Source organism: Lynx rufus, unplaced genomic scaffold (genome assembly GCF_022079265.1).
Source record: "Lynx rufus isolate CCGP_SWC_20201006 ecotype Redwood Valley unplaced genomic scaffold, mLynRuf1.p SCAF_10, whole genome shotgun sequence".
Classification (NCBI taxonomy): Eukaryota; Metazoa; Chordata; class Mammalia; order Carnivora; family Felidae; genus Lynx; species Lynx rufus.
Genome location: NW_025814824.1, coordinates 30,867,477 through 30,883,267, shown reverse-complemented (window position 1 = coordinate 30,883,267; position 15,791 = coordinate 30,867,477). Strand labels below are relative to the sequence as shown.

The following is a 15,791-nucleotide window of genomic DNA, read 5'->3' as shown; positions in this document are numbered from 1 at the left end:
TTTTACATCCTTTTATTTTGTGAGTCCCTTGACTGATTTTTATAGGTACATTTATTTTTACTGCTCTTGTGCTTCCTACTTTTCTTTTTTTTTTATTTAAATACAAGTTAGTTAACATATAGTGTAATAATGATTTCAGGAGTAGAATTTAGTGATTCATCACTTACATATAATACCCAGTGCTCATCCCAACAAGTGTCCTCCTTAATGCCCATTGTGCTTCCTACTTTTCTTACTCCTACTTAGGGTCTTCTTTTTTTTCCCCACATAAAGAGTCTCCTTTAACATTTTGTTGTTATTTGTTTGTTTGTTTATTTTGAGAGAGAGTGAAAGCAGGTGGGGGAGGGGCAGAGAGAGCATTCCTAGCAGGCTCTGTGGGGCTCAATCCCACAACCATGAGATCATGACCTGAGCTGAAATCAAGAGTCAAACACTTTAACTGGCTGAGCCCCCAATGCCCCATTTCTTTCAAGGCTGATTATTGGTCATGAATTCCTTTAGCTTTTGTTTGTCTTGGAAACTTTCTGTTTCCTCTTCTATTCTGAATGATAGCCTTGCTAGGTAGAGTATTCTTGGCTACACGTTTTTTTCCTTTCAGCACATTAAATATATCATGCTACTCCCTTGTTGCCTACAAAGTTTCTTGCTGAAAACTCAGCCGATAGTCGTAAGGGGTTTACCTTGTATATGACTTTCTTTTCTCTTGCTATTGAAATTCTCTCCTTATTACTACTTTTGCCATATTAATTACTGTGTGTCTTAGTGTGGACCTATTTGGGTTGCTTTTATTCAAGACTTTCTGTGTCTCCTGGGTCTGGATTTTTGTTTTCTTCCCAGGTTTGGGGAGTTTTCAGCTATTTCTTCAAAATTTCTGCCACCTTTTCTCTCTGTTATTATGCTTGATGATGTTGCTGAGTTTCCTAAATCTATTTTCATTTTGTATTACTTTTTTTCTCTTACTGTTCAGTTTGATTGCTTTCCATTACTGTGTCTTCCAGGTCACTGATCTATTCTTCTCCTTTCTCTAGGCTACCATTCATTCCATCTAGTGTATGAACAAAAAAAATTTTTTAATGTTTATTTATTTTTGAGAGAGAGAGAGAGAGAGACAGAGCATGAGTGGGAGGTGGGGCACAGAGAAAGAGAGGGAGACACAGACTCCAAAGCAGGCTCCAGGCTCTGAGCTGTCAGCACAAAGCCCGATGGGAGGCTCAAACCCACGAACTGCGAGATCATGACCTGAGCCAAAGTTGGACCCTTACTGACTGAGCCACCCAGGCGCCCCTCCATCCAGTGTATTTTGAATTTCATTTTTTGAGTTCTTTATCTCTGATTGGTTCTTTTTTATGTTTACTGTCTCTTTGTTAAGGATTTCCTGAGGTCTTGTGAGTATCTTTATGACCATTACTTTAATTTCTCTATCGGGCATATTATTTGTCTCCATTTTGCTTATGTCATTGTGATTTTTGTCCTGTTCTCTCATTTGGGACATATTCCTTTGCTTATTTTGCCTGACTCTCTGTGTCTGTTTCTGTATTAGGAAAGTAAGCTGCATTTCCTGCTCTTGAAAGTAATTGCCTTATGAAAAAGAGGTTCTATAGTGTCCTGCAGTGAAGTATCCCTTGATCACCAGAACCTGGTGCTTCAAAGGTGTCTCCTATGTGTGTTGCTTGTGCTGTCTGTTGTGGCTGAGCCACCTTTCCTTCAGTCCAGTTGTCTGCAATGTCTCTCTGCCTGTTGTGTACAGGGTGTGGTCCTGGTGGTATTAGTGGTCACTCTGGGGCTGCCTTGGGCTTGACGTGAGTCAGACCAGCTATTTGCCAGAGATGCAGCAGCATTGAACTGCAGGTTACTTTCCCTGTTTTGTCCCCTGAGAAGCTTTCTGTGGTGGGTGGAGCCTGCAGTCAGACCAGCTGTCTGCCCCCACTGGGCCATAGTCTATTTTATGTGGTTATCTTTCCCTCTCCCAGGGGCAGGAGTCACTGTGGAGTGTTGCTGATCCTTGTGTGGCTGCTTGCACACTACCAGGGTTGTGGCAGTGCTTTGGATGGGCTCTGGCCAAGAGTATATTGGCCACAGAAGTGCAGGAGATGGACGTTGGGGGTGGGATGCACTGTGTTAACAAGGTTTGGAAGGGTCTTCTGTGGAAAGAGAGCTGGAGCTGGCTGGAGGGGGTGAGTCCACAGGGAAACAGGGCTGGGGGTTCACTATTAGCAAGTTTGGTAGTGAATGTTGGCACTGTGCTGGTTCCCACATGTTGCTTTGCTGGGGGGTAGGAGAGAAATGGCACCTGCCAACTCCTTTATTCCTGGAAAAGTCTCCCAATGATCCCTGTCCCTCTAGCACAGGCTGCAAGATTAGTAAACAAATTCCCTCCTATATACCCCAGGCTGTTTTTAAACTGCTGCTCCTGTGTGATATCACTGCAGGACTGTTTGTTGTGCTGTTTTTGTTGGACTGTTTTTAAGGATGGGGACTCAGTTTCTTCTCAACCCCCTGCTCTCCCAGAGATTAGGCTACTGATTTTTAAAGTTCTAGGTGTTAAATCCCATTGATTGTAAGAACTCAGGAGATTTGGTTCCTCTGTTTTTTTTTAACATTTATTTTTGAGAGAGAGAGAAGTGGGTGGGGGAGGGGGAGGGGGAGAGGGAGAGAGGGAGAGAGAGAGAATGAGTAGGGGAGGGGTAGGAGGAGGGGAACAGAGGTTCCAAAGCAGGATCCACACTGACAGCAATGAGCCTGATGTGGGCTCAGACCCATGAACTGTGAGATCATGACCTGAGCCGAAGTTGGATGCTCAACCAACTGAGCCACCCAGATGTCCCAGATCCTCAGTTTTTAAAGCCAAATGTTACAGGGATTCATCGTTCCCATGTGGACTCTGCAGTATGCATCTGTTTCTCTCTCTTGACATCCATGCTCTTGGCATCCTTCCCATCTTGTTCTACACTCTTGGCATCCTTCCCGTCCCATGGACCACTTAGCTCCTGACTGCATCTTTGGCCTTCCTACCCTCTTCCATGTGGCGTCTTCTCTACCCTTAGTTGTGGAGTTTGTTCTGCCAGTCCTCAGTTGTTTCTGGGTTACTTACATTAATGTGAATGTTATCTAGTTGTGTCCATGGGGTGAGGTGAGCTTAGGGTCCCCCTACTCTGCCATCTTCCTTGGAAGTCCTAATGAAAACATCTGAAATATTTTGAGAATTACCAAAATGTGATACAGACACAAAGTGAGTGAATACTATTGAAAAAATGGCACCAATAGACTTCTCAGTGCGGGGTTGCCACCAGCCTTCAATTTATGCAAGGTGCAATATCAGTAAAGTGCAATAAAGCAAAGCACAATAAAATGAGATAAGCCCATACGTGTGTGTGCGTGCATACATTCTGATGTTAGGTGTGTATATAATTGTGATACCTTCCTGTCAAATTGATCCTCTTTATCATTATGTAGTGACTTAGTTTCTGGAGAGTTTTTCACTTTATTTCCATTTTGTTGGTATAAGTATAGCCACTCTGCTGTCTTTTGGTTGCTATTTACATAAAATATCTTTTTCCATCCATTCTCTTTCAGTCTATATGTGTCCTTAAATCTAAACTTAGTTGCCTATAGACAGCCTGTCTCTAGGTCCTGTGTGTGTGTGTGTGTGTGTGTGTTTAATTCATTTAGCTATTCTATGCCTTTTCAATTGGGGGTTTAATCTGTTTCCATTTAACTATTGATAGGTGATGACTTATGGCATGTTGTTAAATTGTTTTCTGTCTGTTTTGTGGGGGGTTTTTTTGTCCTTTTCTTCTTGTCTTGCTGTCTTTATTATTTAAAGATTTTTTTATGTCATTTGCTTGGATTTTTTTTATAGTAGTTATATTCAGTAGTTTATTGTAGTTATAACCATCTATTCTAAATTAATAACAACTTAACCTCAGTTGCACATAAAAATTGTACTTTTACTCTTTCTCTCACAATTTATGTTCTTGTCAGAATTCTCTTCATACTATATATCCATTAACAAATTTTTTTTTTAATTTTTTTTTTTCAACGTTTATCCATTTTTGGGACAGAGAGAGACAGAGCACGAACGGGGGAGGGGCAGAGAGAGAGGGAGACACAGAATCGGAAACAGGCTCCAGGCTTTGAGCCATCAGCCCAGAGCCTGACGCGGGGCTCGAACTCACGGACCGCGAGATCGTGACCTGGCTGAAGTCGGACGCTTAACCGACTGCGCCACCCAGGCGCCCCCATTAACAAATTTTTAAATTAGTTAAAAGTAATTTACATACCACTATTACAGTGTTATCATATTCTATGTTTGGCCTATTTATTTTTATTAATGAGCTTTATGCTTTCATATACTTCTGTGTTTTCATTTTGATTTGAAGAATTCCTCTGATTAAGTGTTTCTTGTAAAGCAGATCTAGTGGTAATAAACTCCCTTGGTTTTTGTTTGTTTGGGAAAGATTTTAATCTCTTCTTCATTTGTAAAGGATAATTTTGCCAGGTAAGGTATTCTTGGTTGGAAGGCTTTTTCTTTTAGTATTTTTGAATATATGATCCCACTCTCTCCTAACCTGCAGGGTTCCTGCTGAGAAATCTACTAATAGTCTTACCTTCTATTTGATGAGTCACTTTTTGCCTGCTGCTTTCAAAATTCTCTGTGTGACTTTTGACAATTTGATGATAATATAACTTGGTGTGCTCTTATTTAAGTTGATCTTATTTACGGTTCTTGGAGCTTAATGAATCTGGATGTCCATTTCCCTCCCTAGATTTGAGACCTTTTTAGTCATGATTTCTTTAAATAAACCTTATGTCTCTTACTCTCTTCTCCTGGGACTCCTAGAATGTGTGTATTGGTTCTTTTGTTGGTGTCCCATAAATCCCAAAGGTGTTCTTCACTTTTTTTCATTGCTTCTTCTTCTCTGACTAGATAATTTCAAATGACCTATCTTCAGATTTACAGATTATTTCTTCTTGATGAAGTCTGCTGTTGACATTCTCTATTACATTCATTGTGTTCTTTAGCCTCAGAATTTGTTGGTTTTTAAAAATTTTTTACTTTTATGATTTCTCTTTGTTGAACTTCTCATTTTGTTTGTGAAATATTTTCCTGGTTTCACTGAGCTATCTGTGTTCTTTTTTAGCTTGCTGATCTTTTTTAAAACAATTATTTTTAATTCTTTGCCAGCCAGTTCGTAGATCTCCATATCTTTGGGGTTACTGTAAATTTATTTATTTATTTTTTGGTAGTTTCATGTTTGTTGAGTTACTATAAATTTCTCTCTTTCTTTTGGTAGTCTCATGTTTGTTTTGTTTCTCATGTTCCTTGTAGTTTTGTGCTGATGTCCTTTGTAGGAGCATTCACTTCTTTTAAGCTTACAGACTGGATTCAGTAAAGAAAGACCTTTACTTAAGGGTGGGTATGAGGGGGCTAGTTGGGTCGTGTATGGAAGCTGCATCCCTGGCAGGGGTGGGCAGCATACTGTGGATTTAGGGCAGCTCCATTAGCTGAAGTCAGCACTGGAGATTGTTGGCAGTGAAGGCTGCAAATGTCTATAGCAGCAGCAAGAGCTTCTGGGGTCCTGGTGACAAAGGCTGTTGGACTGCCCCTGGTCTCCGTTGCCCCACTGTTGGATATCATGGCCATGAGGCTCTCTTTTGGTGCCAGGGTGCAGACACACAGAATGGCAGCACCAAAGTCCAGGACTCAAGCATGGGTTTGGTATTGCCAGGGTGCCATGGCTCCAGCCCCAAAGGGAACACAGTAGTGTCTCCTGCTCCAGAGGGTTACAACAGCATGGACTCTGGGCAGCATAGGCAAAGACTAGAGGTGTCCTTATTGGAGAAGGTTGCAAGCTGTCTTTTGTGACAGTGAGGACTGTTAAGGTTGTTGGTAACAAAGGAGGTCCTTTCTGCTCTTCTTTTTCCCTAACAAAGGAATATGGCTGAGGGAATTCCTCCTGGCACCAAAGGGTGCCATGCTAGAACATGGGGTAATACATGTAAGATGTTTTCTGTGCTTTTCTATGCCACTGTCCTCAGTTTTTGCACTCTACTAGGTTGCTACAATGTGTTAATTATACTCCAGAGCTGACCCAGATCTATTTTCATCAATGGATAGTTGTTAGATCATTATTGGGAAACAACAGCTCGGACCTCCTAGTCTACCCTCTTACACTGGAGTCTTCTTCACTTTTTTTTATGATTACATTTTCATGATTTATTTATTTTATAATTAGAAATTTGTACCTTTTAACTCCCATCACTTATTTCAAGCCCCTTTACCCCCTGCCTGTGACAACCACCAACCTATTCTCTGTATCTGTGCACTTGATTTTTGTTTTTAGATTCCACATATGAGATCATATCCTGTTCATCTTTCTCTGTCTGAATTATTGTACTTAGCATAATGCTGTCAAGATCCATTAATGTTGTCACAGATAGCAAGATTTCATTCTTTTTTAGGGCTGAATAAAATTCCATCTAAATAAATAAGTACAAATATATATAAATACATTTTCTTATCCATTTGCTTATCAGTGGACACTTGGGTTATTTCCATTTTCTTGGCTATCATAAATAATACCAAGTGAACATGGGGGTTAATATGTCTCTTCTAGTTAGTGTTTTCATTTTCTTCAGATACTCAGAAGTGGAATTGCTGAATCATATGGTAGCTCTACTTTTAATTTTTGAGGAAACTCCATACTGTTTTCCATTGTGATTGTACCAATTTACATTCCCATCAACAGTGCACGAGGATTTCCTTTTCTCCCCATACTCGCCAACACTTGTTATTTCCTATCCTTTTGATAATAGCCATTCTAACAAGTGTGAGGTGATAACTCATTTCGTTTTGATTTTCATTTCCCTGATTACTAATCATGTTGACCACATTTTCATGTATTTGTTGGCCATCTATGTGTCCTCTTTGGAAAAATCCATTCAGTTGCTCTGCCCATTTTATTTTGTTTTTATTTTTTAAATATTTATTCATTTTTGAGAAAGAAACAGAGCGTGAGCAGGGTAGGGACAGAGAGAGAAGGAGACACAGCAGGCTCCTGGCTCTGAGCTGTCAGCACAGAGCCCAATGCAGGGCTTGAACTCACAAACCATGAGATCATGATCTGAGCTGAAGTCAGACACTTAACCGCCTGAGCCACCCAGGCGCCTCTGCCCATATTTTAAATAAATTGTTTAGTTTTTGCTGTTGAGTTGTAGGAGTTCTTTATATATTTTGGATATTAATCCCTTATCAGATATATGGTTTTCAAGTATTTTCTCCCATTCAAATAGGTTGCTTTTTTCATTTTGTTGATGGTACCTTTATTGTGCAGAAGCTTTTGTTTTATGTAGTCCCATTTGATTTTTTGCTTTTTTGCTTATGCTTTTGATGTTGAATCCAAAAAAGTCCTCACCAAAACCAGTGTCAAGGACCAAGCCTTTGTTTCCTTCTAGGAGTTCTATGGCTTTAGGTCTTAAATTCAAGTTTTTAATCCATTATGAGTTAATTTTTGTATATGGTTTAAGATAATGGTCCAGTTTCATAGTTTTACATGTGGCTGTCCAGTTTTTCCAACACCTATTTAAGAGACTGCCCTTTCCCTATTGTATATTTCTTGGCTCTTTTGTAGTGAGTTGATAGACTGTATATGCATAGGTTTATTTCTGGGCTATTTCATTGCTCTGTGTGTCTGTTTTTGTGCCAATACCATACTATTTTGATTAATACAGCTTTGTAATACAGTTTGAAATCAGGGAGTGTGATGCCCCTAGCATCTTTCTCAAGATTGCTTTGACTCTTTGGGGTCTTTTGTGATTACATACAAATTTTAGAATTGTTTCTTCCAGTTCAGTGAAAAATGCCATTGGAATTTTGATAGGGATGGCATTGAATTTGCAGATTGCTTTGGGTAGTATGGACTTTTTAACAGTATTAATTATTCCACTCTATAAGCACAGAATATCTTTCCATTTATTTCTCTTCTTTAATTTTTTTCATCAATGCCTTATAGTTGTCACTGTATAGGTTTTTCACCTCTTTGATTAAATATATTCCTAGGTATTTTATTTTTTTATTATAACTGGGATTGTTTTTGTTTTTTTCTTCTGATACCTTGTGTATAGAAACACACCAGTTTTCTGTATCTTGATTTTTATATCCTACAACTTTACTGAATTCATGTATTCAAAGAGTTTTTTGGTAGAGTCTTTAGGGTTTTCTATGTATAATGTGTCATTTGCAAATAGTGACAGTTTTACTTCCTTACTGATTTGGATGCCTTTTATTTCTTTTCCTTGCCTAATTGCTGTGGCTAGGACTTCCAATAGGATGTTAAATAAATTAGTGAGAGTGGGCATCTTTTTTCCTGATCTTAGAGGAAAAACTCTCAGCTTTTCACCATTCAGTATGATATTAGCTCTGGGCTTGTTATATATGGCTTCCATTATGTTGAGATACATTCCCTCTGTACTCATTTGGTTGAGAATTTTTTTTATCATAAATGGACATTGAATTTTATCAGATACTTTTTCTGCATATTGATATGACCACATGATTTTTATTCTTCATTTTGTTAATATGGTATATCTCATTGATTGATTTCCAAATATTGAACCATCTTTGCATCTTTGGAATAAATTTTACCTGATCATGCTATATGATCCTTTTAGTGTGTTGTTGAATTCAGTTTGCTAATATTTTGTTGAGGACTATGTATGTTCATCTAGAATATGGGCCTGTAATTCTCCTTCTTGTGGTGTTCTTGTCTGGTTTTGGTATCAGAGTAATGCTGGCCTCAAAATGAATTTGAAAGTGTTCCCTCCTCTTACTTCACGTTGTTGTTGTTGCTTTACCATTGAATTTTGTGAGTTCATATAGTCTAGATATAAGTTTTTTGTCAAATGTATAATTTGTACATTTTTATACTAGTCTGTGCCTTGTCTTCTCATCCTCTTCATAAAATCTTTAGCAGAGTGTAAATTTTTAATTTTGATGAAGTCCGATTTATCAGAGTGTTTTGTTGTTGTGTCTAAGAATGCTTCACCAAGTTTTTGGTCCAAAGGTTTTCTCCACATTTTAAAAAATTAGGTCATTTTACATTTACATTTACATTAATGGTGCATTTTGAGTTAATTCCTGTATAGTGAAGTTTACGTTGAGATCATTTTGTTGCCTGTGGATATCTACTTGTTCCGTACCATTACCTTTCTTCCATTGAATTTTTTCCTTTGTCAAAAATCGGTTGGCTGTATTTTCATTGGTTAGTTTCTGGGTTTTCTAAATCAGGTAAAGTGATGCTTCCCAAATCATACTTCTTCAACATTGTTTTATCTCTTCTGGTTACATCAGCTTTACATATAAATTTAGAATAATGTTGTGTTTTTTAAAATCTTACTTGCTCTGGCAATTACATTTAATGTATCAGTTTCCAATTCTTATAAGAGTTAATATCTGTACTGTGTTACAATCCATAAACAAATGATATATACTTATTTAGATCTTTGATTTCTTTTATCAGGGTTTTATAGTTTTCAGTATAAAAGTCCTGTACATGTTTTATTCAATGTATACCTCAATCAGTAATCAATTTTCGATTATTTTGAGGGATTGTAAACGGCATTGTATTTTACTTTGTTTTCTCATCAGTTGCTAGTTTATAGAATATTTTTATATGTCCTTTTATGCTGAGAGCTTGCTGAACTTTCTTAGGAGTGGTAAGAGCAGTGGTAATTTGCCTTGTTTCCAGTCTTAGAGGGAAAGCATCAGTCTTTCACCAGGCTATATTATTTGGCAGGAGGTCTTTTACATTCTTCATCAACTTGAGGAAGCTCTCTTATTTCTCCTATTTCCAGTTTTCAGAGAGTATTTCTTATGAATGGATTTTGAATTTTGTCAAAAAACATTTTTGTATCTACTTGCTATAATTTTATGGTTTTTCTTATTTATCTCATTAATGTGGTAGACTACATTGAATGATTTTTAAATACTAGGGGCGCCTGGGTGGCGCAGTCGGTTAAGCATCCGATTTCAGCCAGGTCACGATCTCGCAGTCCGTGAGTTCGAGCCCCGCGTCAGGCTCTGGGCGGATGGCTCGGAGCCTGGAGCCTGTTTCTGATTCTGTGTCTCCCTCTCTCTCTGCCCCTCCCCCGTTCATGCTCTGTCTCTCTCTGTCCCAAAAATAAATAAAAACGTTGAAAAAAAGAAATAAATACTGAATCAGCCTTGCATACTTGGAATAAACCTTACTTGGTCATGTCATATAATTCTTTTTTTGTTGCTAAATTCTGTTTGCTAATATTTCTTTTAATGTTTATTTATTTTGAGAGACAGAGAGAGCGAGCGCAACCGGGGGAGGGGCAGAGAGAGAGAATCCTAAGCAGGCTTTGCACTGTCGGCACAGATCCCAACCAGGGACTCAAACTCAAAAACCATGAGATCATGACCTGAGTCCAGATCAAGAGTTGGATGCCTAACCGACTGAGCCACTCAGGTGCCCCATGTTTGCTAATATTTTTAAAGTAGTTTTGCATCTCTATTCATGAGATAAATTGGTCTATGGTTTTATACTGTCTTTGTCTTAGTATTCACATCAGGATAATGTTGACCTCATAAAACTGGTCTGAAATTGTTCTCTCCTTTCTATTATCTGGAAGAGATTGTGTGAAAATTATGTTTATTTTTCTTTAAATGTTTGGTAGAATTCTTTTTTTTATATAGTAAAAAGCTTTAATTTAATAGACTGAATGTGTTTTTATAGGCAACCAATTAGCAGATTAATGAGCCATTTAACTTTCTTTACTTAAAACCAATAGTCAAGAAAGATGAACCCAAAATGCATCCTCTTATACTGACCAACATAACTAAGTACAAATGAAGTCAGTGGCATACCCCCACTAGCATGCTGCGCTGTATGTCAATAAAACAAGCCCTCCCCCGCCCCAAGCCCTGGCCCCCTGGCAAACATGGATAAATGATGGTGCACTGCACAATGATACCATTAGGTGAGAACTTTGGTTCGTATAGTTGGGTTTCACAGAGGTTGCACTGAAAACCCGCAGCCCGGGCACCCAAAGTCAGTCAGCCATGGTAAGCTAATGGCATCAGCCGTGCTCCTTCCACAACACCAGGTGAATACTGTGGTCAGGCATGCTGGTGGCAAAGACCAAGCCCATGTCATTGTGCCCATCCAGTCCATTGAGCCAGGATGCTTCACCCGCCAGGAAGCTTGAGCCTCTCTTTGATTTCCTGTACTCTGGCAGAGGCCAGCGGCTAATCAGGCTCTCTGTCCTCAAGTCCATGATATACAGGTAGCGGTTGTCAAACAGCAGGGCAAAAATATCTCCAAAGCCAAGCAAGGCCAAGTTTGCTATCTCAGGAGTCTTGATGACCCTGAGAATATCGTAACTAGCAAAGTCCCACTGGTAGAGACCCAGCGCGGAACTACAGACAATGTATTTGCCATCAAAATGAAGTCTTGGCTGCAGGCAGATACTCCTTTCCTCAGAGACAGACAATGTCTTCAAGCATTTGCAGTTAATTTCTCTCCCAATCGGCCAAATCTTGATCTCATATTTGTCCACACTTAAGAGTATGTAGTCTCCAGGGCTGTGCAAAAGAGACTTGACTTTGCACTTCTGCAAAACCACCTGTACAGAGAAGTCCATCTTTGTAGTAAGTGCATACACTCTGGCACTGTGTCCAATTAATGATGAGGTCTCAAAGGTTTCATGGTCCTCCAGTTGCTTCATTCTCAAAATAGCCTTCAAATAAACCTTCTTCCAGTGCAAAGCGTCCTGAGCAGAATCATCTATCTGCCAGCCCAAATTTTTACATGCAGTCTGCCACACCTCTGTACAGGCACTTATCACCTTATTCCACTGTTTAGAGACAAGGCAGCATGTGAGTAAAGTCTGGGGATCGAGCCATTTTAACAAAAACTGAGCTCCAGGTGAAGGAGTTTGAGCAAGTCCCGCTTGAGGAGAGGCTCCAGGTTATTGGAGAGATGCCTGAGCTGGACTGCCCCACTCAGACTAATCAGGTGATCCAGAGTTCCATTTTTTTCTGCAAGTCCGTCAGAGAAAGAAATGTAACAGAAATGTTATCAAGCCATGTCTCAAAGTCCTTTCTCTCCATAAGGTTATGGAAAAATTTACCTGAGCCAGCGTCTCGGGGCCCGGGACCTCGCGCCGGGCTCACACCGACTAGGCGCGCTCCGGTCACCAGAGCCTCGTAGCGGCCAGGTCCGCTCCGCGGCCATGGTGCTTGGACCAGCGGCCGCCTCTCGGGGTCTGCAACCTGTTTGGTAGAATTCTTTAGCAAAAGTATCTGGTCCTGGAGATTTTTTTGTGTGTTTAAAGTACAAATTCAGTTTCTTTAATAGTTATTGGACAATTTAATTATCCCTTTTAGGTTAATTATATTATTTTTGCTTTCCTAGCAGTTAGTCCATTTTATGTGTCAGATTTATGTGCATAGAGTTCACGATATTATTCTTTTGTTATAATTTTGGTGTCAGTGGGTTCTGTTTTTTATACCCTTGTTTTATATGTCATATTGATCATTTGTCTTATTTTTTCTTGTTCATTGTTTCTAGAAGTTTGTCAGTTTTATTCTTTTCATGCAGCTTTCTCTTACTGGATTTTTTAAAAATTGTTTTCTGTTTCCAATTTCATTGATTTCTGCTCTTGAGTTTTCCTTCTGCTGAAGTTGGGTTTATTGTGCTCTCATGCTTTTTTTTAATGTTTATTTTTGAGAGAGAAAGACAGAGCGTGAGCAGAGGAGGGGCAGAGGGGGAGATGCAGAAACCGAAGCAGACTCCAGGCTCTGAGCTGTTAGTACAGACCCCAATGCAGAGCTCAAACCCATGAACCATGAGATCATGACCTGAGCCAAAGTCAGATGTTTAACCAACTGAGCCACCCAGACGCCCCTATTGATTTGAGACATTTTTTTTCTTTTCTAAAGTAAACATTTAGTGCTATAAATTTCTCAGCACTCCTTTAGCTGTATTATACAAATTGTGTATCAAGTCACTAAAACAAATTCTTCATTTATATTTCCTAATGTATCTCCTCCATGATAGATTACAGTATGTGATCTTGAAGAAATGTATTTAAAACATAACTATTTACTTAATACTCACTAGTTGGTAGATACCTGTGCAATTCTCAAGCTATTTAATAGCACAGCCTTTAATTTTCCTAGAGTGGTTTGAACACTTAGCCAAGCATTCAACTAAGTACTAGAAAAGTAATTATGAACAAAATATAGAATGTCTGCTTTCAGGAAGTTCAGCATTCTAGGGGGAAATTAAAATTAAATTTTATAAGCAAATACAGCTCTGCAAAATGATAAGCACCAGGAAGCAAAATTATACAATGCAGTTTTTCTAATTGCAGTACTTGACTTCAGGGAGCTTAATGAAACCTTTCCATTTAAAAAAAAAAAAAAAATGGTGCTATTTGTTGAGGCTGGGTGGGGGAGGGGTTCACTAGACTACTTTTTTTTTTTAAATTTTTTAAATATTTATTTATTTTGTTTTGTTTTTAACTTTATTTTTTTAAATTTATATCCAAATTAATATATAGTGAAGCAATGACTTTTTTTTTCAATATATGAAATTTATTGTCAAACTGGTTTCCATACAACACCCAGTGCTCATCCCAAAAGGTGCCCTCCTCAATACCCATCACCCACCCTCCCCTCCCTCCCACCCCCCATCAACCCTCAGTTTGTTCTCAGTTTTTAAGAGTCTCTTATGCTTTGGCTCTCTCCCACCCTAACCTCTTTTTTTTTTTTCCCACCCCTCCCCCATGGGTTTCTGTTAAGTTTCTCAGGATCCACATAAGAGTGAAAACATATGGTATCTGTCTTTCTCTGTATGGCTTATTTCACTTAGCATCACACTCTCCAGTTCCATCCATGTTGCTACAAAGGGCCATATTTCATTCTTTCTCATTGCCACGTAGTACTCCATTGTGTATATAAACCACCATTTCTTTATCCATTCATCAGTTGATGGACATTTAGGCCCTTTCCATAATTTGGCTATTGTGGAGAGTGCTGCTATAAACATTGGGGTACAAGTGTCCCTATGTATCAGTACTCCTGTATCCCTTGGGTAAATTCCTAGCAGTGTTGTTGCTGGGTCATAGGGTAGGTCTATTTTTAATTTTCTGAGGAACCTCCACACTGTTTTCCAGAGCGGCTGCACCAATTTGCATTCCCACCGACAGTGCAAGAGGGTTGCCGTTTCTCCACATCCTCTCCAGCATCTATAGTCTCCTGATTTGTTCATTTTGGCCACTCTGACTGGCGTGAGGTGATATCTGGGTGTGGTTTTGATTTGTATTTCCCTGATAAGGAGCGACGTTGAGCATCTTTTCATGTGCCTGTTGGCCATCCGGATGTCTTCTTTAGAGAAGTGTCTATTCATGTTTTCTGCCCATTTCTTCACTGGGTTATTTGTTTCTCGGGTGTGGAGTTTGGCGAGCTCTTTATAGATTTTGGATACTAGCCCTTTGTCCGATATGTCAGTTGCAAATATCTTTTCCCATTCTGTTCGTTGCCTTTTAGTTTTGTTGGTTGTTTCCTTTGATGTGCAGAAGCTTTTTATCTTCATAAGGTCCCAGTAATTCATTTTTGCTTTTAATTCCCTTGCCTTTGGGGATGTGTCAAGTAAGAGATTGCTACAGCTGAGGTCAGAGAGGTCTTTTCCTGCTTTTTCCTCTAGGGTTTTGATGGTTTCCTGTCTCATATTCAGGTCCTTTATCCATTTTGAGTTTATTTTTGTGAATGGTGTGAGAAAGTGGTCTAGTTTCAACCTTCTGCATGTTGCTGTCCAGTTCTCCCAGCACCATTTGTTAAAGAGACTGTCTTTTTTCCATTGGATGTTCTTTCCTGCTTTGTCAAAGATTAGTTGGCCATACGTTTGTGGGTCTAGTTCTGGGGTTTCTATTCTATTCCATTGGTCTATGTGTCTGTTTTTGTGCCAATACCATGCTGTCTTGATGATGACAGCTTTGTAGTAGAGGCTAAAGTCTGGGATTGTGATGCCTCTTGCTTTGGTCTTCTTCTTCAAAATTTCTTTGGCTATTCAGGGCCTTTTGTGGTTCCATATGAATTTTAGGATTGCTTGTCCTAGTTTCAAGAAGAATGCTGGTGCAATTTTGATTGGGATTGCATTGAATGTATTGATAGCTTTTGGTAGTATTGACATTTTGACAATATTTATTCTTCCAATCCATGAGCAGGGAATGTCTTTCCATTTCTTTATATCTTCTTCAATTACCTTCATAAGCTTTCTATAGTTTTCAGCATACAGATCTTTTACATCTTTGGTTAGATTTATTCCTAGGTATTTTATGCTTCTTGGTGCAATTGTGAATGGGATCAGTTTCTTTATTTGTCTTTCTGTTGCTTCATTGTTAGTATATAAGAATGCAACTGCTTTCTGTACATTGATTTTGTATCCTGCAACTTTGCTGATTTCATGTATCAGTTCTAGCAGACTTTTGGTGGAGTCTATCGGATTTTCCATGTATAATATCATGTCATCTGCAAAAAGCGAAAGCTTGACTTCATCTTTGCTAATTTTGATGCCTTTGTTTTCCTTTTGTTGTCTGATTGCTGATGCTAGAACTTCCAACACTATGTTAAACAACAGCGGTGAGAGTGGGCATCCCTGTTGTGTTCCTGATCTCAGGGAAAAAGCTCTCAGTTTTTCCCCATTTAGGAGATGTTAGCTGTGGGCTTTTCATAAATGTCTTTTATGATGTTTAAGTATGTTCCT

The 15,791-nt window shown here is 39.0% G+C and overlaps 2 protein-coding genes across 2 annotated transcripts in view; one reads left to right on the top strand and one right to left on the bottom strand.

Annotated features, from left to right (window-relative positions):
- Positions 1 to 15,791, top strand: part of LOC124529366 (zinc finger protein 782-like) — a 76,830-nt gene that overhangs the window by 13,533 nt on the left and 47,506 nt on the right. The window lies entirely within an intron of this gene.
- LOC124529370 (F-box/WD repeat-containing protein 2-like) lies at positions 10,989 to 12,190 on the bottom strand. Its single transcript, XM_047103262.1, is given in 3 exon segments — positions 10,989 to 11,933; positions 11,936 to 12,059; positions 12,062 to 12,190. Coding segments are annotated over 3 exon segments (1,029 nt in total). The 5' UTR covers positions 12,134 to 12,190; the 3' UTR covers positions 10,989 to 11,100.